Source organism: Octodon degus, unplaced genomic scaffold, assembly GCF_000260255.1.
Source record: "Octodon degus isolate 3935 unplaced genomic scaffold, OctDeg1.0 scaffold00078, whole genome shotgun sequence".
Classification (NCBI taxonomy): domain Eukaryota; kingdom Metazoa; phylum Chordata; class Mammalia; order Rodentia; family Octodontidae; genus Octodon; species Octodon degus.
Window position 1 is genome coordinate 8904133 of NW_004524654.1, and position 17432 is coordinate 8921564.

Genomic DNA, 17432 nt, shown 5'->3' on the forward strand with positions numbered 1-17432 from the left:
GTTTTGCTTCTTTTCATGGTATTTTCTAGGTAGAGGTTTATTTTTCTCCCGTAGGCAGGATTGAAAAGATGAGGGGTCTGCTGTGGTACACACTGTCCTAGTAATTCAGTTGGCTTAAAGGTATAGAGGGCTTTCTGGAGACTGGCACCTGGATGGCCAAGCTAAGGACCACAGGGTATCGGTGGAGGAATGGCTGCACTGGGGTTGGTGGCCCACTATGTTGGTGGCCGGTAGTATCCTTAGCATTCTTGTTGGGCTGTCTTGTTCCACCCTGTCTAGTCCTTATGCCACAGCAAACTCTAGATTTGTGTATGGCATTCCACCCAGCTTCATTCCACTGCGTATCCTACCTAAGTCCACTACTGCCAGGCCACACTCTCATTTGTGCAGGAATCTCAAGGAAAAAGAGGGGGACTCATTTAGGGAACTGAGCTTGGCCTGGTGAGATGAATCAACTTTGGAACTATGGCTTTAAGGACTTTCTTGTTCCTCCAGGGCTGAGTCTTGTCATTGGTGGGGGTGGGGGTAAGGATGGATGTACAGTTAGTTTCTACATTTTCTACTTAGATTTAGAATTTGGCCTTTTATTTGGGTTGGGGAAGGCATGTCCTGAGCATGTGCCTTAGAGGGTTTCTTTTTAGCTCAATCTTGATGAAATGTAGAATATATGTGTTTGCCCCCACAGGGATAGGAACATCCGTGCCTGCTCCTCCCCTGAGCACATGTAGCCCATAATGAGCTGCTCCTGGTGAGAATTCCTATAATTTAGAGGTCTTACCTTGGAATGGTGATGAGGGTAGCAAGTCCCAGCCCCTGATGCGTTTTTGCCTGAGTTGTTAACCCTTTCTCTATTCTTTCCCCTTTTTGCTGGCTCTCCAAAGTCCCCCTTCCCTTAAAAAAGCTGTGTGAGCCATGCTAGAAGTATTGACCCACTGACCCCACTTCACCAGGTGCAGCTGCTGGCTGGTACAAAAAAAAATGGAAAAAAATTTTTAAAAAGCGGGTGGGTGGGGTGGGGGGCAGTTTCTGTTCCACAATCACTGCTGTTTCAATAAAAGCAGTCAGTTTATTTGTAGAAGTGACTTCCCTTTCTGGTGAATATGCCCATTTTCCATAGCAGAGGACCCAGATTATTGGATCAGTAAAAGGAGCAAACCTGGGAGAAGGGAAACATAGGAAAGGAGGATGGGGGAAGAGAGAGTGGAAGGGAGAAGAAAAGGGGTGAAAAGGAAAGGTGGGGGTGGTGGGGGTGGTGGTGAGAGCATTGAAATTGGAGCTATTTTCAGCTGAACCTGAGTGTAGATTGCATCAGGCTTCATGGTTGTGGGGAAACAGGCTTTCTGGACCTTCCTGTGACTTCATGTGAAGCAGCTCTGGAGACTGAATTTCCTGACACTGTTAAAGTCTGGACAGTCCTGCCAGCCCCTGGAAGGACAGCCAACCGTTGTCACAGGCAAAGCATCAAAAGCATGAGCTGTCGATAGTGACCTGCATTTGCAGAAAATCTGAGGACTTCCTAATTAACGGGGGAGCTCTAAACGAAAGGAAAGCGGCCAGTGAGCCCCCTTGCACGTTGCAAGTGTCACGCTGCAGGAATCATGCAGGTAATCATTCCATCTAACAAGCTTCTGATTTTCAACAGAAGCTAGGAGACCAAGGTGCCTGCACTGTGGTTCAGTTGCAAATGGGAAAAAGCAGCCAAGAAAGAAGGAAGGGAAGAAGGAACAAGAAGAGAAAGTTAGGGAAGAAGAATAAAAAAGAATCAGTCTTTATCTGGTGCTTAAGACGAATGCTGGGAGCCCCTCTCCTGAACTCCACTCACCCTTGTTGCTTGCTGAAGCTTTCTGCTACAGCCTCTGCTTTCTGTTTTTTGTTACTGTAATATGCTAATATGCCAGTTCACTCATTTGATGTGTCTTGGAGTCATTTCTGACCCTCGCATATTCTACAGGGTTTAAATTATTGGACGCAGAGCACCAAACTTAAATATTACAATCAGAATACACGATATAGACAACAATTGATTTGGGTTCCACCTAAGATAAAGAAATAAAGTAGGTCTGAAGAGAACCTCACCTGAACCCAGGACTTGCCTGAGACCATTTAGGACTTTCCTGGACCCAGGCCTCCTGGCTGAAGCCACTCTACATAAGGCAGAGGAATTTAAGACCTGGTGGAAGACACTGAGTGAAGCTAGCTTTTAAAGGTCTGTGTGAAGCTGATTATTTTATGTGTTTTCTTTCCTGGGTGTTCCCACCATTGAAACCATTTTTCTCCTATGGGACGTATACCAGAGGGTAAGGGTTGTGAACCGTGGGTGTTGGCCAGCGTTGCTCAGGAAACAGCACCAGCAGCATTTCTCTGCCTGCAGCATTTCCTTCCAAACTCCCCATACCATCCTTGCAATTATTCCTGGGAAATAATGTAGATCGCATTGCATGATTCTTCTCAAACACCTCACAAAGCAATCACAGGCTCAAGTGCAGGTGGCCTTGCAGTGCCTTCATCAGCAAATCAGATTCTGAGCATTTATTAGTAAAAGTTAGATTTAAGCAGCATTCCTGTAAGATTTGAAAGATTTATTTCGGCGGGGACTCTGCCAATCAATGATCTTCCAGCTTGACTCTGCTATCAATTATTGCTGCAATTATTTGTCTAGTTGGATATTTAAAATGTCATCAGAAAGAGATGATTACATATTCCAGAAAGCAAGGCAATGTATAATCAGATGAACCGAATCCAGTTAAATGTAGTGTGGGACCAACCTGTCTTTCAAAGTAGAATCCTTGAGCTACCACTGAAGCAGCAGCCGTCTGCCCTGTTTTCAGGCAGCTGATCTTAACCTTGGGCTGCAGTGCACTGTCGGGGTCAGGCAATACTCAATTATGGGGAACTTTCCAAGTCTGAAAATGGAATTGGCTCCTTCAGAGACACAAGAAGTGCATTTCGGTTATCTCCTTCAATTCATCTGCAAATCTATAAATAAGCAGGCCCTCTATTCTTCTTGCTTCCTGTGGATTTAAATGCCAAATTCTGATTTGTGGCAAACTTGTCACATGCCCCTTTCCCACTCTCTATGCCTGTTGCCCAGGAACTAAGCAGTGGCGTGGAAATTACAACTGTTTGGAAGCCAGGAAAAAGCTCCATTTCTCACTTTTCTCCAGTTCCGGATATTCTCGGCCCTGCTCCATCTCTCTGCCGCCTCCCCACACACCTCCTCCACTGCACACCCTCCTTCTGTCCGCTCCATGAACAGGAAACTGAAATACAGCTCCAATTTTTTTTAAATGGAGGAAGGGAAACCACAACCTGAACAAACAACCCCCCAAACTCCAACCAAATGAAACTCCTTAGATAGAATGACCCTAAATGTACTGAGCCCACAGAAATCCTCCTCAAATAGGTCTGCCTTTCATATGCCTGAGAGTGTTAGCCTGCCTCCAGCCTTTCGACACCGAGGTTAGTGCTGACCTGAGGCTCCAGGGAAGGTCTCTGTATCTCTGGGGGTTTCCTGGTTGCCAGAATTTTCTGTGGGGCTGTGTGCTAAGGCGTTTCTCAGTTTTCTTCTCGGGAGCATATGGAGCTCTTACCATTGCAGAGTACCATGGGGTCTGAAGGCTCCTGGCCATGTCACAAACTGTACTGGTGTCTGTGAGAGAATTAATCACAGTTGTGGAGAAAAAGAAGCCTTTAAAAACCCTGAGCCCTGAGCTGTGTGTGTTGGAGAGCAAAGATGGAGGGCAGAGTGCCAAAAAATGACTTAGAAAGGAATCACGAGCCCTCGAGTTGGAGAAGAAACGCTGTCTCTGCTGGAGCCACTTGTGGCTTGGGGCCAGCTGTGGACAGTTCTGTCATTCTGGTGCTCTCCCCTCCGTCTGCCCTGTCCCCTTTCTGCCTGAGTAGCCTCAGGTTTAGCCCAGCCTAGTCCCACTAACCTCTCAGGGATAGAAATGACTTTGATTACTTTGATTCATTTTTTTAAAACTTTCACAAAATTTTATGCAAAAAAGGTAAAACAAAACTTTATAACAAGATGATAGGAAAATAACAATAGTTAATACATTGCATATTGTGATCTTTAAAGTAGTTACTCAGAGCACAGGATATGTGCATAAGAAATCCCTCAATCAATATAAGCACAAACCTTCCTTTTCAGTGAATTAAAGATACTCATAGTATAACTGCTTCACGTTTTTTTCTCTTTTCCCTTCCTTCTTGTTCCCTTTCCCTGTTTTGCTTTTTGGAATAGGGTCTCACTGTGTAGTTCAGGCTAGCCTTGAACTCACTACGTGGCGTGAGCTAGCCTTGAGCGTGCAGCCACGATTGTGCTGCCTCAGCCTCCAGAAAATGTCTTAGAAAGTCATTTTCCACGCCCAGCCACTTTGACTCTTGAAAGTGTCTCTGTATGCTTGAGGTAGATGAACGTTTCACATGTGGATACCACCAGAGATGTGGAAAATCTGGTTTAGCTCTTAGGGGCTAGAGGTGAAGTCCTGGGTTCTGAGTGTTTTTACTTTTACTGGGTTTCCGACTCCATTTTTGTTTTTACCAAAATAATTGTACTCGTTTCTTTCTATCTTCCAGCATGTCCCAAGCACATATGAGTGGCTAGCTGTGGGCATGGGGTTCTGCAGGGGCAGAGGAGTCCTGCCACGGCTGTCTCTCATTAGTAGCATGGTTTTCCACTCCTGGCTTCCCAGGGCACTTTGGGTCTTTACGGTCTCTGTTCTTTGGCTGTTGCTTCTCCTGACTGTGCCAGCATCTGGTACAACTTGGGTGACAAAGAGTGGCTGGCTGCAGTGTCCTGTGTCAGATGCAGAGAGGCGGGGGGAGGGGGGGGGAGCGCAGCCACCAGCCCTTAGTGCATCTTCCTTGGCTCGCTCCTCAGCCACATTTTAAGACCCTCCGTGGAGCAAAGCGGCTGAAGTTCATACCGTGCTTTCTTTTGAAGCAGGAAAAGGGAGTCTAGGCCTGGGAGGGTTGGTGAAAATACAGGAAAGTTTGCAGTATTGCTCTGAAAATGTTGAAAGGGGAAAAGCAAGGAGGTCCGAAGAGTAATTGGGATGAATTCACCAGAAAACTTCAGGAAATGTGACATCTTTTGTGGCTCTTCTAACTGTGTAATGGCACAGCATTTGGAAAGTGAATTATTAACCTGATTGTCCATAACAACCATTGAGTAAATATACAATTACAGATTTCCAAAATAGTACAGTGAACTGATGGGCCAGCAGCCACTTTCAAGGGGCTGTAATCATCTCCTGGTTCAAGGCTGACCTAGAGGCTCCTTGGCTAGTGAATCATTTACCAGGGAGACCTCAGTGACTTGGGGAAGGGAAGGTTTTCCGTTGGTCACTACTGGCTCTGGGGCCCAGTTCTGCTGGTGGGTCACTGAGAAGGGCTGTCCAACAGGAAAGAAAGTCCACTGTGTCACACTTTGAGTATTTATTGAGGGGCTGTTCTTTGCCCAGGTGATAGGAAGCTGGTAATATGAGGGAGGTAGTGTTGCCTTGGTTCTCAGAAGGTTTGGAGCTTAGTTGGGGGCACTGGTGGTGGTGGTGCATGTTGATGATATGTTGCCCTGGCCCTGAGTGGAGAGGCTGGGCCAGAAGAAAGGCAAATTCTTTGCAGCCCCTTGCATTGTATTACTTGTTGGCTTTATGTCTCCAGCCCTCTGACCTTTGTGCCCACTCCCTGCCCTTGGTGTGCAGGGAGAGTAATCTCCGTGGGGCCTCTTCCCCTGGAAGTCCAGTGCCCCAAGCCTGCTCCAGTGCTAGAGGAGCTGCCAGAGTCAGCCAAGAGCCGCAGGCCATAAATGCAAAGTATGATTTAACAAAAGCAGCTTTTGAGTGAGAAAGCTGAGTGGAGTTGTCCCAACCTGTCAACTTTAGATTTTTTTCCTCCTTTCCATAAATCAAAAAACGGTTGGTGGAAGGGAGGGACAGAAGCGTTTCATTTTCAGATTTTGTAAGAAAATAAAATCAAATCAAAAGAATCTGTCCCACGCTGATACCTTACATGCCAGGTTTGAGCCTGAGGCAAATTTTTGTGGCCATGTAATAAGCCTTTTTAAAATGGTGACAGACCCTTGACTCTTTGCCTTGAATTACATTGATAAAAGACATTTTATTGCGTTAGAGCTGGGGCAGGAGTACAGGATGGTTCTTGCCTGGTCGGCCTCTTTGAAACTGCATCAACCCTGCTGTCCACACTCCCCACTGCCTGACAGGGCTCGAGCACCATGGCGGCAGAGATCTGTGGGCTGGTGACAGAGGGGGCTTTCAACCCGGCAGCTGAAGGTTGAAGCTTTGGAAGCAAAAGGATTTCAGCCTGAGGGGCTTGTTAGGGGAGAGTGGAGTCTTTCGCATTCCTAGTAGACCTGAGAGATCTTGACATTGGCCCCAGGTGAGCCCTCATGGTCTGGACTGTGTGGAACTAGAGTGTGGCTGACATTACTGGACTTTGGAGACATCCCAAACAGCCTCAGATATTCTAAAAGGGGACCCATGAAGCACCCTCGGTGGCAGTGAGATATGGATATGCCCATCTGCCTGTGGAAGCCGGGTCCCCACAGGCTGAGTTCCAGGCGGGCCTAGGAGTTGACAATGATGCATTCTTGGTTTGAGGAAAGGTGGCCAGGAACTTGGGGTGTTACTTCTGTTACATCTTCTGGATGTCTACCCCCGTAGCTTGGGGGTCTCCTGAATGACTGCAGATTGTACCCAGGGGCATCTCCCTTTTGTGCAGAGAACTCTGCAGATTGGTCATTGGTATAAATGAAGGATTTTAAATGGGATTAAGAAGCTATGAAAATAACTATGATGCCAAGAAAACAGGTCTGCCTATTATTGTTCTGTGGGGCTCCGTCAGAGAGATTAGGGCTGCTGTGTTCCTGGGAGGCGTGAAGGTGCTTAGGGACGAAGGAGATGATAGCAGTTGCCATTCGCCCTGGGCAGAAACCTGCTTCCAAAAGAAGGACTTGTTGTCAGGGGAGGAGGCCTGGCCTCACAGCACTGGAGCCCTGCTTGATTCAGTTCACCTCAGGCTAGGCAGCAGCCTAGTTTTGTTCCTGAAGAAATGTCAGAATTTGACCTGCTAGACCCCTTTTTTTTTTTCTTTTTTTGCTTTGAGACCTAAATTAGTTCATATAATTTTGGAGCAGTTCTGTGTCAACCATAGAACATAACAGGTTCTTCATTCTGGAGGATGACCAGTTCTGGTTCTCAATCTTGTGGCCAAGAACCTCACAGAGTATCAGGTCCATAGTGTGTGCCCGGCCTGCTTTCACTGAAGTACACGTACCACTTCACAGACACAGAGAGGAAGCAAGCAACAACTTGTAAGAAACCTGGATGGCATGCTCCCCTTTGGCCCACATTGGGAGCTCCTGAGGTGAGTGTTGAGGAGCACTGGTCCCCTGGTAGGTGGGTAGGGCACTGTGCTCTGGCCTTGCCCTCACTACTTACAGCAGGACATTTCTGAGACCTTGTCTTTCTCCCTAGGGAAGGGAGGACAAAGCTTCCACAAGGGCCAGGGCATACTTCCCTGAGAAGAGCTAAGCTTAGAAGGAGGAGGACTGTCTGCTTTGTTGGTGGACCGCGGGGGTTTGGGGGGGGAGCCTGCCTGAGCCTTTCTGGAGTTGCCCAGTAAGACATTTCTTCAGGTACAAAACTAGGCTGCTGTCTGGCCGGCTGCCTTCTCTGTGGCCAGGCTGTGCAGACCCATCAAGGAAGATAAGACCAGAAAACTTCCTGGCTAGCTGGGCTGTCGCGTGGCCTGGGCCTGCTCACCTCTACTCTTCTTGTTTCTCTTTGTCTTGTCATCCTCTGCCTCTGCAGTGCCCAGAACAAAGCCTCACCGGTCTTGTAAATACTGAGTTTGGTTTTCTTTGGCTTATTCTGGGACTTGGCCAAGACTGATCGCAGTTGTGATATATAGGCATAAATGACATTTGTTGTGAATTGACTGAGATAAAAAGGCTAGGGGTGGCCTCTTCAGAGTAATTGGGAGTTGTGTGCCCTGCTGGCTTCGATAGACAAGCCCTTCTCTGCCCTGGCAGGTGTTATCAGAATTAAACGTTTGCGAAGCTAGTGGTCATTTTCCTTAGATCCACCTTTACAGCCCAAATGCTTCTTCCCTTCAGCTAAAAATGTAGGTCTGCCCTCCTCAGTCATCTTATACTTAGCTGGGGGGGCACTTGAGTGGTTTTCAAGACTTTCCAGGTGAATGATTGTGATTTCTCATCTTTTATTTCTCTGGTGTGATGTCTGTACATAAATTTGTGGGAAACTGGACAATTTGGGTGAAAAAAGACGTGTTCAGGCCAGCTTTTTGTGTCTTTCGCCCCTTCTACCACAGAGGAATTGACTGCAGTTGCACCCCACCTTCAGAAGGCCCAGTATGCACCAAAACTTCACCAAGGGAAACTGATAAATTAGAGGGTGATTTTTCACATTACAGAAAGATTGTTAACTTTTCAAAAGGTTTCACCACAGGGTTCCTTTAATAGTGAGCTCCCCCACTGAATGTAAAGTGTTTGTTTACAGATCATTAACTACTTGACAGAGAGGATGTTGGGGGGGTGGGGGGGCGCGCTTAAAAGGTACAATGTTAGAAGGCCTGCCAATTTTAGATGAGCCTAGAAGGGTGAGGAAACCCCTCTGAAGTTATGTGGGCTGGCAAATGTGATTCATTTTATAGAAATCCATTGTACCTGGGGCTTTCCAGGAACCCTCCATGCTGACTGAAGGCAGGGTCCACAGCGTGCTGAGGCCCTGCCACCCTGCCTGGAGGTGGCTGGGGCGAGGTACTGTGTGTGCTTTCAAGAGCAGCTGGTGCCAGGCTCTGGCATGAGGTCGAGCTCTGCCACTGGCCTTCTGGCACGGTCTGCAGAGACCTTTTCCCTTGACATTTACCCTGGGTGTGTGTGAAGCTTCTTCCTGGTTCTCTGACCTTCAGTTTCATTGGTTCAGGACTCACCTGGGTTTCCTTTTTGAAACTCAGACAAGTGAACTTCGCAGGTCTCTACCCCAGGAGTTTGAACTGCACCATCCGTCTTTCTATCCCGGACGCAGGAATTACCATGGTGGGGGCCCAGACCATACTCTCCTATAGGTCCCTCCTAATCCAGAAGGTCACAAAGAATTCAGCTTGTAGCATGGCCCAAGGAGGCTCAGACTGGCATGGGAAGCAGAAGAGAAAAGCCACCCACCTGATCCAGCCATCTCTTTTTCAAGTTAGAAGACTTAGGGCAACAAAAAAGGAGGGATTTACTCAAAGGGAGAAATAGCTGGTGAGTAGCCAAGTTAGGACTGACACACGGAGGCTCCTGGCTTTCTTCCAGCAAGAACACAGTCTGGGGAGGGATTGCAGCAGAAGTCAGTGCGTTGTGCAAAGACAGCTTTTTTTTCCTTTTTTTTAAATGTATTTGGTACAGGATCTCACTATGCACCTCTGACTCATAGCGATCCTCCTGTTTTCAGCCTCCCCAGTGCTGGGATTACAGGTGTGTACCACCATACTTGGTCTGTTGATCCCAAAGGCATATTTCAAAGTAATTCCCAGATTACCTCAAATGTTCTGAAAAATACATCCTATAGTCTCTCTCTCTCTCTCTCTCTCTCTCTCTCTCTCTCTCTCTCTCTCTCCTCAAACAAGTGCTCAGCACTAAGGTAAGCTTCCCCTGTCCTCCCTATGGCTTTGAACAGAAGAAAGAGAGGAAATTTGGAATGAAGGTCAAGATGATGATGGAAGAGACAGCGTGCTACAGGAAAATCACAACATTTTTTTGCACAGTCATTTGTTGAAAATGTTTCAGCGAGTACAAGCCCATCTTAAACTGGCAATGATACATGTGAAATAGATTACTTAAGCCAGAGAGGCGAAGAACATAGCTATCAACACTTGTTTGTCTGACTCAGAGGAGTAAAACAGTGGACTCTGCCTTAGTAGACCACCCACCATTCATCAGAGGAAGAAGAATTTGAGGGGGGTGTGAGGAGATAAAAAGAGAACAGATGAGCTTCCATAGTTTTGTAATAGTCCACATGGCTGTGTCCCTTATTTTAAGAAGATGAGTTATTTGAAAATACAAATTTGTGAAAGCTAAAGACCTCACAGAAGTCCTCAGAGGATTTCTTGTGAAGATGGCCAGAGCCTCTGCTGTTGCCCAGATGAATGAATGCTTAGTGTTTTGCTCAAGTGTAACTGCTGGGTGAGCCCGCTTGCCTTGGGCTCTGCTTCTTTGTGAATACCCATGTTTCTTTTTGTCTAAAAGGTGCTTCTCTTGGCTTTCCAAGTGTAGCTCGTAAGGTGCTTCTTTCTTAATGTCTCAACACTCTCTTGCATAGGAAAATAAACAGCTTTCCGTGTCCAGTGGGTTCTGCATTCGAGGATTCAACCGACTTCCTTGGATTGCAAATATTTGAAAAGAATTACATCACATATAGGACATGTGCAGCTTTTTCCCCATCATCATTTCCTAAGTAGTGTGACTATTTACTTAGCATTTGCGTTGTTTTAGACATTAGAAGTCACGCAGAGATAATTTAAGTACCTGGGAAGGTATGCGCGTTATATACAAGTATTGCCTTGGTATTGGAGGGGTTTGAGCAGCTGGATATTTGGGTTTCTGAGTGGGTCACTGGAACCCATCTCCCAGGGGATACTGAGGACTCTCTGTCATTTCTGCTCCTTTGAATTTTCATAGTAGCTTTCCTGTGCCTTTCTCATGACACACTTTCTGAGCTGGAGTAAGGCAGTTTCTGCCAAGGCCTTATATTTCTGCTGGATGAAGGCTCCTGCGGGGAAGTCTGTGTGTGGATTTTCTCTGTGCTACCCGTAGAGACTAGCCCATTGCTGGAGGTATTGAGGGCATTTGGTAAATATTTGTTGAATGAATGCATGGAGAATGAATGAGTGGAATAGATGCTGGGAACACACTTTGGATAGTGAACTACATGGTTAAGCAAACAAAAAAATTGTTCTAAGACAATTTGTCTTTTTATGCAGCGGCCCTCCCAGCCTCTTAGACAAGTCCCTCCATTCTAAAGCAAAAGCTTAAAGTGTAATAAAATTTATCTAATTCACGATCAAGTGAAAATACTTTGGGCCCAGAGCCAAAGAATATTATTGGAGTGAACTTTTTTCAACACCCTAAATTTAACCAGCTGGAATTCTTTTTTTAAGTACCATCCTATTCAACCTTTTGAAATGAAGGATTTGCCTTTTAGTGGTAAATCTGCATTTCAACACAAAGATGGAACACAATGTCTCTGGTTTAGTTATTCTTCAGAAAAGCAAGCTCTTTTTTTTTCTTTGAATTATATGCTTTGCTTATGTTAAAGACACAGATTGCAGAAAATTTTGTTTAGGCCCGACAGATTGGTGGCTTGCATTTTTTGCATTTTTATAGATAAAGGGGCATGAAAGATGTCACCTGTCCCTCTTCTCTTACAAAAAGAAGACCTGAGACAAGAATTCTTAAAAGGTGAAATTAATAACCTGTGTTTTGGATAATTATGGCCCTGAAAATATAGAACTGACAAAAAAAAATGTTCAAGTGAGCAATTGATTTAATTGAAGTCACTGGTGAAATATCAAGTAGTATAAAGACCATGAACAGGTTTCAGCAAAGAAATTCTGTGGTGTGGTGTCTAGAATCCTTGCTTGCTTTATTTCTGCACAACATGCTTTTAAAAGAGTATCTTGATTTGGTAAAGGCTTAAGCCAGTAAAAAAAAAAAAGCAATGCAGGAAAAAAGTGGTCATGGATGTGCTCATTTGTAGAACAAAAGAGAATGTGATTTTGACAATATCAGAAGGTTAATTAGGAATTCTGTTAGCAGTGATAAAACTGGCACATTTTCAGTCCAGACTGACACAACTCAAGATACAGGCATAGCTGTTTGTTCTAGAATGCTTTGATAAATCAGGGGATTTCAGAAAAGAGCTAGTAGCCAAGGTATATCTGGGTCAAGAGCTAGAAGCTCTTGACCAGAAAAGACCTTCCAGGGGATTTGCTTTCCAGTTGGATAAAAAAGGTTCTATCCCATATTAGTTGCACCGTCATTGTCAGTACGCCTGGAATACATCAGGGGAATTCATACTAGAAGGGACTTCTTTGGGAAACTTCACGAACATTCAGGATTCATTTTAAGTATAGTTTAGGAGGTGGCTACTTGGAGGGTGGGCAACTTGAGGATCTGGAAAAGGGACAGAACTGTACAAGTCATTTTTCTGGCCTGTCAGCAATATAGAGATTCTTGTTGCTCTTAGTGAGCTGTCACTCATTCTCTTCTTGGAGACTCAAGGTGAGCAGGAGACTGCAGCTTCACAGAATGGTTTATTTCACTTGAGGACATGATCATCTGGACAGGTACAGAGCCAGAAGAGTGTATACACCTAGGAAGGGAAAACTTTCATATTTCAATATTAAATTTCTTGTGACATCATGAAGTTAATATGTTACCTCTGGCCTTTGCAACTACAAGAGGTGCTCAAAGTGGTGGCCATTAGCTTCCAGACGTTAACATGCCATACTGCTGAAGTTTGTACATTGTTTTTGGCAGACTTTGTGTATTTTAGAATATATAATTTAGTGAACAGCATGCCTCTCTCTACTCTTGTGGAGCAGCCTGGCACATTTGTGTGGGTGTGTGCGCGTGTACTGCAGATCACACTCAGGGCCTGGCACATGCCAGGCAAGTGCTCTACCATGAGCTGCATCCTCCACTCCTAGGCCTGGGATTTTAATACATGATAACAGGCCCAGGGATTTAGCTCAGTGTCGCAGCACCTGCCTGGAAATCGTGAGGTTGTGAATTCAATTCCTGGTACCAAAAAAACAAAACAAAGCAAAAAAACATTTAGTACATGATAACAGTTGAGTTCCCAAAGCAGTCATTAAGTGAGTCAGACATGATGCTGCATACGTCACTGTTCTGTCACATTTGGAGATCAGTAGTATTGTTGTTGAGCAGAAGACAGCCATGTGGCTGTGTTACATGCCCACTGGTTGGTTAGTTGAAGAAACAAATAGCGTGCTAACAGCCATGGAATCTTTGAGATATCCTTGAGGAAACTTAATTGAATGACCTTAAATTTGGGGATATCTCACCGGACTTCTAGACCTCCAGGTCAAAAGCTGGTACCCAGTGTATAGAGAAATGTAAAGTGAACAGTGAATAACATGAAATTAAAACCATTCCCAGATTTTTAATGAGGTCGGAAAAATTAGATTTACCAGTTTTTATTCAGCCCTAAGGAAACTTTGCAACCTAATAATGCATAAAGCATATCTGAGACCCCAAGTGGAATGGCATTAGAGACCTTATGAAACAGAACAGGTTGAAACACCTTCCACCAGAGAAGCAAAGGCATTTGGGAGATATGATTTCAGGGGAGGGTGGCATGTCACATTTCAGAGTCTGGAAAGGGAAACAGAAGTCCAGTTCTTGCTCCATCCATGCAGAATACTCATTTATTCATTTTGTTATGGTGCTGGGGATTGAACCGGGGCCTCACACATGCTAGCCCAGCACTCCCCCACTGGGCTCCATCCTCAGGGTAAGCATTTCAGCTTTTTATGGAAACAGTAAGGACACCCTCTGCCTAACACTGGGTGTTGTCTTGTGGCAGGTGGGCTCCCTACTTGAGGAGAGTTGGCCTGGTCAGTGATGGGTGGATAGATAGGTAATGGAGGGATGGAATCCCTTAGGGATTCCCCTGATTTTGACTGTTCTAGTCTTAAAGATGGGTCCTGGGAGAATGGGTGACAGCCTCATGGTCCATGGGTCTGTGCCCAGGTAGCATCAAAGCTCTGAGCTTCCTTTCTTTCCCTTACCCAAGGAAGGGGTTATTACACATAACTGTGCATCAGCATCACCTAGGAGACTTATTCAACACTGACTGCTGATTCCCCACCCACCTGCAGTTTCAGATCCTGCCAGTCTGGGGTGGTGCCTGAGAATTTCCTTTTCCAACACGCTGCCAGGAGTTGTTGCTGGGCCTGGGTCTGCACTTTCAGTACCACTTCTGAGAGCACCAACAAAGAAATCAAGAGGGCGTAACCACACCACCACTTAACTGAGCCCATCTCTCCCATGGAGAACATAAAGGAGGTGGGGGAGAGAAGCAGCCCTTAGCCAACACAGACCTGTGCCCCTCCTGTCCCAGGAAGGCAGAGCTGCTCGTTGAGTTGGATGTTCTGAAGCACTAATTGTGATGCTTTACTTTGCCTAAGCTGTGATGAAATAATTGAAGGCATCATAGCAAGAAGTTAAACCCTAGGGAGGCTATTAAAAATTTAGCATTTCCAGCTCATGTGGGAATGTTGATTCTCCTCACCAAGGAGAACGTTGTGGGTGTGTTTAGTGAGAGAGGCAGCAGAGTCAGCTGGGATCCCACTCAGCTCTGCTTTTTGACCATCTTCCTGGAAGAAGAGAAACCTGAGTCCAAGTCTCTGGCCCAAAGACAGTGTGCTGTTTTCTAAAGTAAATAGTTAGGCTAAGAGCAAAGCTTTGTTTCTCTTCAGCAGGTTAATTCTGCATGAGAAGCATAGGTAGAAGGTGAAGTGGTGGGGCTCAGCCAGGAGGCTTCAGCAGTGGGCCAAGAGCTGTTTTCCACGTGGGAACGCCAGCCAGTCCTTTGGAACCTTTTGGAAGCCAGTGTTCGCCCTGCTGGCTGGAATCTGCCCTGAGAGGTCTTCAAGTGCTGCCCAGTGGGTCAGTGGAAATAGAAGCCACTCTCTCTTGGCTCTTTCTGGCCAGTGAAGACTGTGACAGGGATAGCAGAGGGGAGAGACAGATGCTGCAGGAGAAAACAGGCCAGGAGTGGCAGACTACCTCTGATCTTGACTCTGATAATTTCAGTTCAACTAGGAACGAACCACTTTTTTCCCCGATAAACCTTAATAATTTTTTCACCTTTTTACTTTATTGTTTTTAAATTTATTTTAAAGAGAGTATAATGATAATAATTGATAAGATATTAGAAACGGTACACATTTAGGAGAACAAGATGAAAGGTACTCAACCATGCTTTTTGTATTGCACATAAACCACTTAATTTTTGAAGATCCCATTTTTCCATTGAGTAAAAATGAAGGCATAGACTTGGTGATTCACGTTCTTTATAATGCAAAACCCAAAAGCCCAAAGCCATGCCCTGGGGCCAGGTACTCAGACTTTTGCTGACCAGAGCTCACTTTGTCTCTTAGTCCTGGCTGCTGCTGAGCACAGCTTGTTGAGAGCTAGCAGAGCCCCAGACAAGTCTGCAACCAGGGCTAATGCGTGTGGCGAAGTCAGGCTGGGGCTCACCACTTGGCCACTACTTGCAGGAGACCCACTGAAGAACCTCAGTGTCTCTGCGGAAAGTGGCAGAACTTGACATTAGACTTTACCCATGCAAGGGTCCAAATACCCTGTCTGTTGTGCTGAGATTGAGAGATTCCCTCCGTTGTGCGGGTTTCTTAAGGATTTTAGTCTCTGCAACAGATAACTTTGCACTAACTCTGCAGTTAATTTTATCCTAGTCTCTCAATTAATTTAATACAAACAACCAAATGTAAACATACTTATTTCCTGAGTCTAGTCTTTTCACTTTTTGTTGGTTCATTTTATGGTTTTTATTTCATTTTGAAACAGAGAGGAAGAGCCTTCTCTAGATGATTCCAGGTGAGGTCGTGGCTCCCTGATGGCTTCCCTCTGCAGGACTGGCAACAGCAGATTTGTCCTGTCGGTGTGACAGCTTTCTCTAGTCACACATTATTGTTACCACTGGGGTCCTCATGAAAGGGAACCTTGTCCCCACTGCCCTTTGCTGCACTTGGAAATGTGGCTTATACAAAAACAGGATGGATTTTACACTTGTGCTTGCTGTCCTAGAGTGTGCCTAGCCTCACTTAAGTGCTCTTAGTATTGAGCTAATGGAAAACATCCTTCTCTCACTATTTTGTCTCTCCTGCATCCTCCAGTCATTGTAAACTCCAGACCTCTCTAGAATGCATGGAATGTCTCCTCTTCCATCTGTGCTTCACCCTGTTTCAAGGTTAACATCTGTATGGTTAGTTTTCTGAGATAGTCTTGGAAAAGCTGGACACTTACCACAGCAGTCATATAATCCCCAAATCACAGAAACCAAATTTCCTTTCCTGCAAAAATCTCAGTACGAGAAATACTTGACTGACTGCTAGATGTAGGAGTGGGAAGAGTCACTTTTCCTTAGCAGGTGTGCAGTAGGATGGAGAAATTGGGCCCTGTTTTCTGGGTGCTGCTGTTATTGGATGCCGGGTTTTTCCTTGTCACTTTATGATAGGATTCCTTAGTGTCAAAGAGGGAACTTGGCCAAAGTTATTTAACTCCAGAAGTCTAACCTTCATTTTCAGCCACTTAGAATTAGAGAAAGCATGAGTGTGTCAGGTACTCTGTTGGATAGAGTGTTAGAGTGTGGCCTGACCAAGTGCTGTAATGCTGGAGGTTTCCTGTCATTGAAAGTCCTGTCATAAATATGGCATGGGAAGGCCTAGGGGAGGAGGGAGGCGGAGCAGGACTGTCCCATTAAAAATGGTTCGCAAACCAATTCACTTCTTACTAGTACACCGTATTGCCTATTTTTGTGTGGACTTGTCTATAAAGTACAGCCAATGTATGCATGTAAACCAGCCTTGCAGATAAATCCCATTTTTTCCAGCCTCCCCATAATATTAGCAATTCCCTCCTTGTTATTTGCACAGATCTCTTACCTTGAGACAATAACTGAATAACGACAGATAAGCAAATGAGCCTAAGAACCACCCCATCTCTATATCTAAAATAAACTCCTTTCTTTTTGTCCAAAAAATTCCAAAATTAAAGACAAAACAAAAACTGTGGGAAACAACTCACCACTGTCCTTTTGTTGCAGGCATTGGGCCTATTAACTATCTGCAAGGCTGTTGTAATGATGTTAATCTATTTTAATGGAATTGAAATGTGATATCCTGTGGTTTACGATGCACATTGTTTATAGCTGCAGTGCTTGATTTTGGGTTTCTTTCACAGATAAACTTCTGCACTGGAGGGGCCTGTCCTCCCCTCGTTCTGCACACGGAGCTCTAATCCCCACGCCTGGGATGAGTGCAGAATATGCCCCGCAGGGTATTTGTAAGTTGAACATTATTTCTTCTACAAATGTCCATGTGTCTTGAGATTAGAGTTTCTGGAAATTGCCCTTACTTTTTAAGTACTGAAGGGAGTTACTTCCAAAAGAGATTGGCACCAGCATATGTATTATTCCATTACTTACTTGGCACCTGCTCCTTCACTTCACTCAGTCCCAGAGTGACATGTCCTTGGCCTTTTCTTTCAGGCATGGAGCTCGCAACAGCTCATCCCTGTGGGTCTTCTGCTCAGGGCCTTGCCAGGCTCCATGCTGGTGGCTGCCTGTGTCTGTGCA

General features: G+C 45.3%; 1 protein-coding gene across 4 annotated transcripts in view; it reads left to right on the forward strand.

The window, feature by feature from the left end:
• Positions 1 to 17432, forward strand: part of Bcl11a (B cell CLL/lymphoma 11A) — a 97723-nt gene that overhangs the window by 64993 nt on the left and 15298 nt on the right. For all 4 annotated transcript variants that reach the window (XM_004636182.2, XM_004636179.2, XM_004636184.2 and 1 more), the window contains exon 3: positions 17039 to 17140. In XM_004636182.2, the coding sequence (XP_004636239.1) occupies positions 17039 to 17140 (102 nt within the window). The remainder of the gene's footprint in view (positions 1 to 17038; positions 17141 to 17432) is intronic.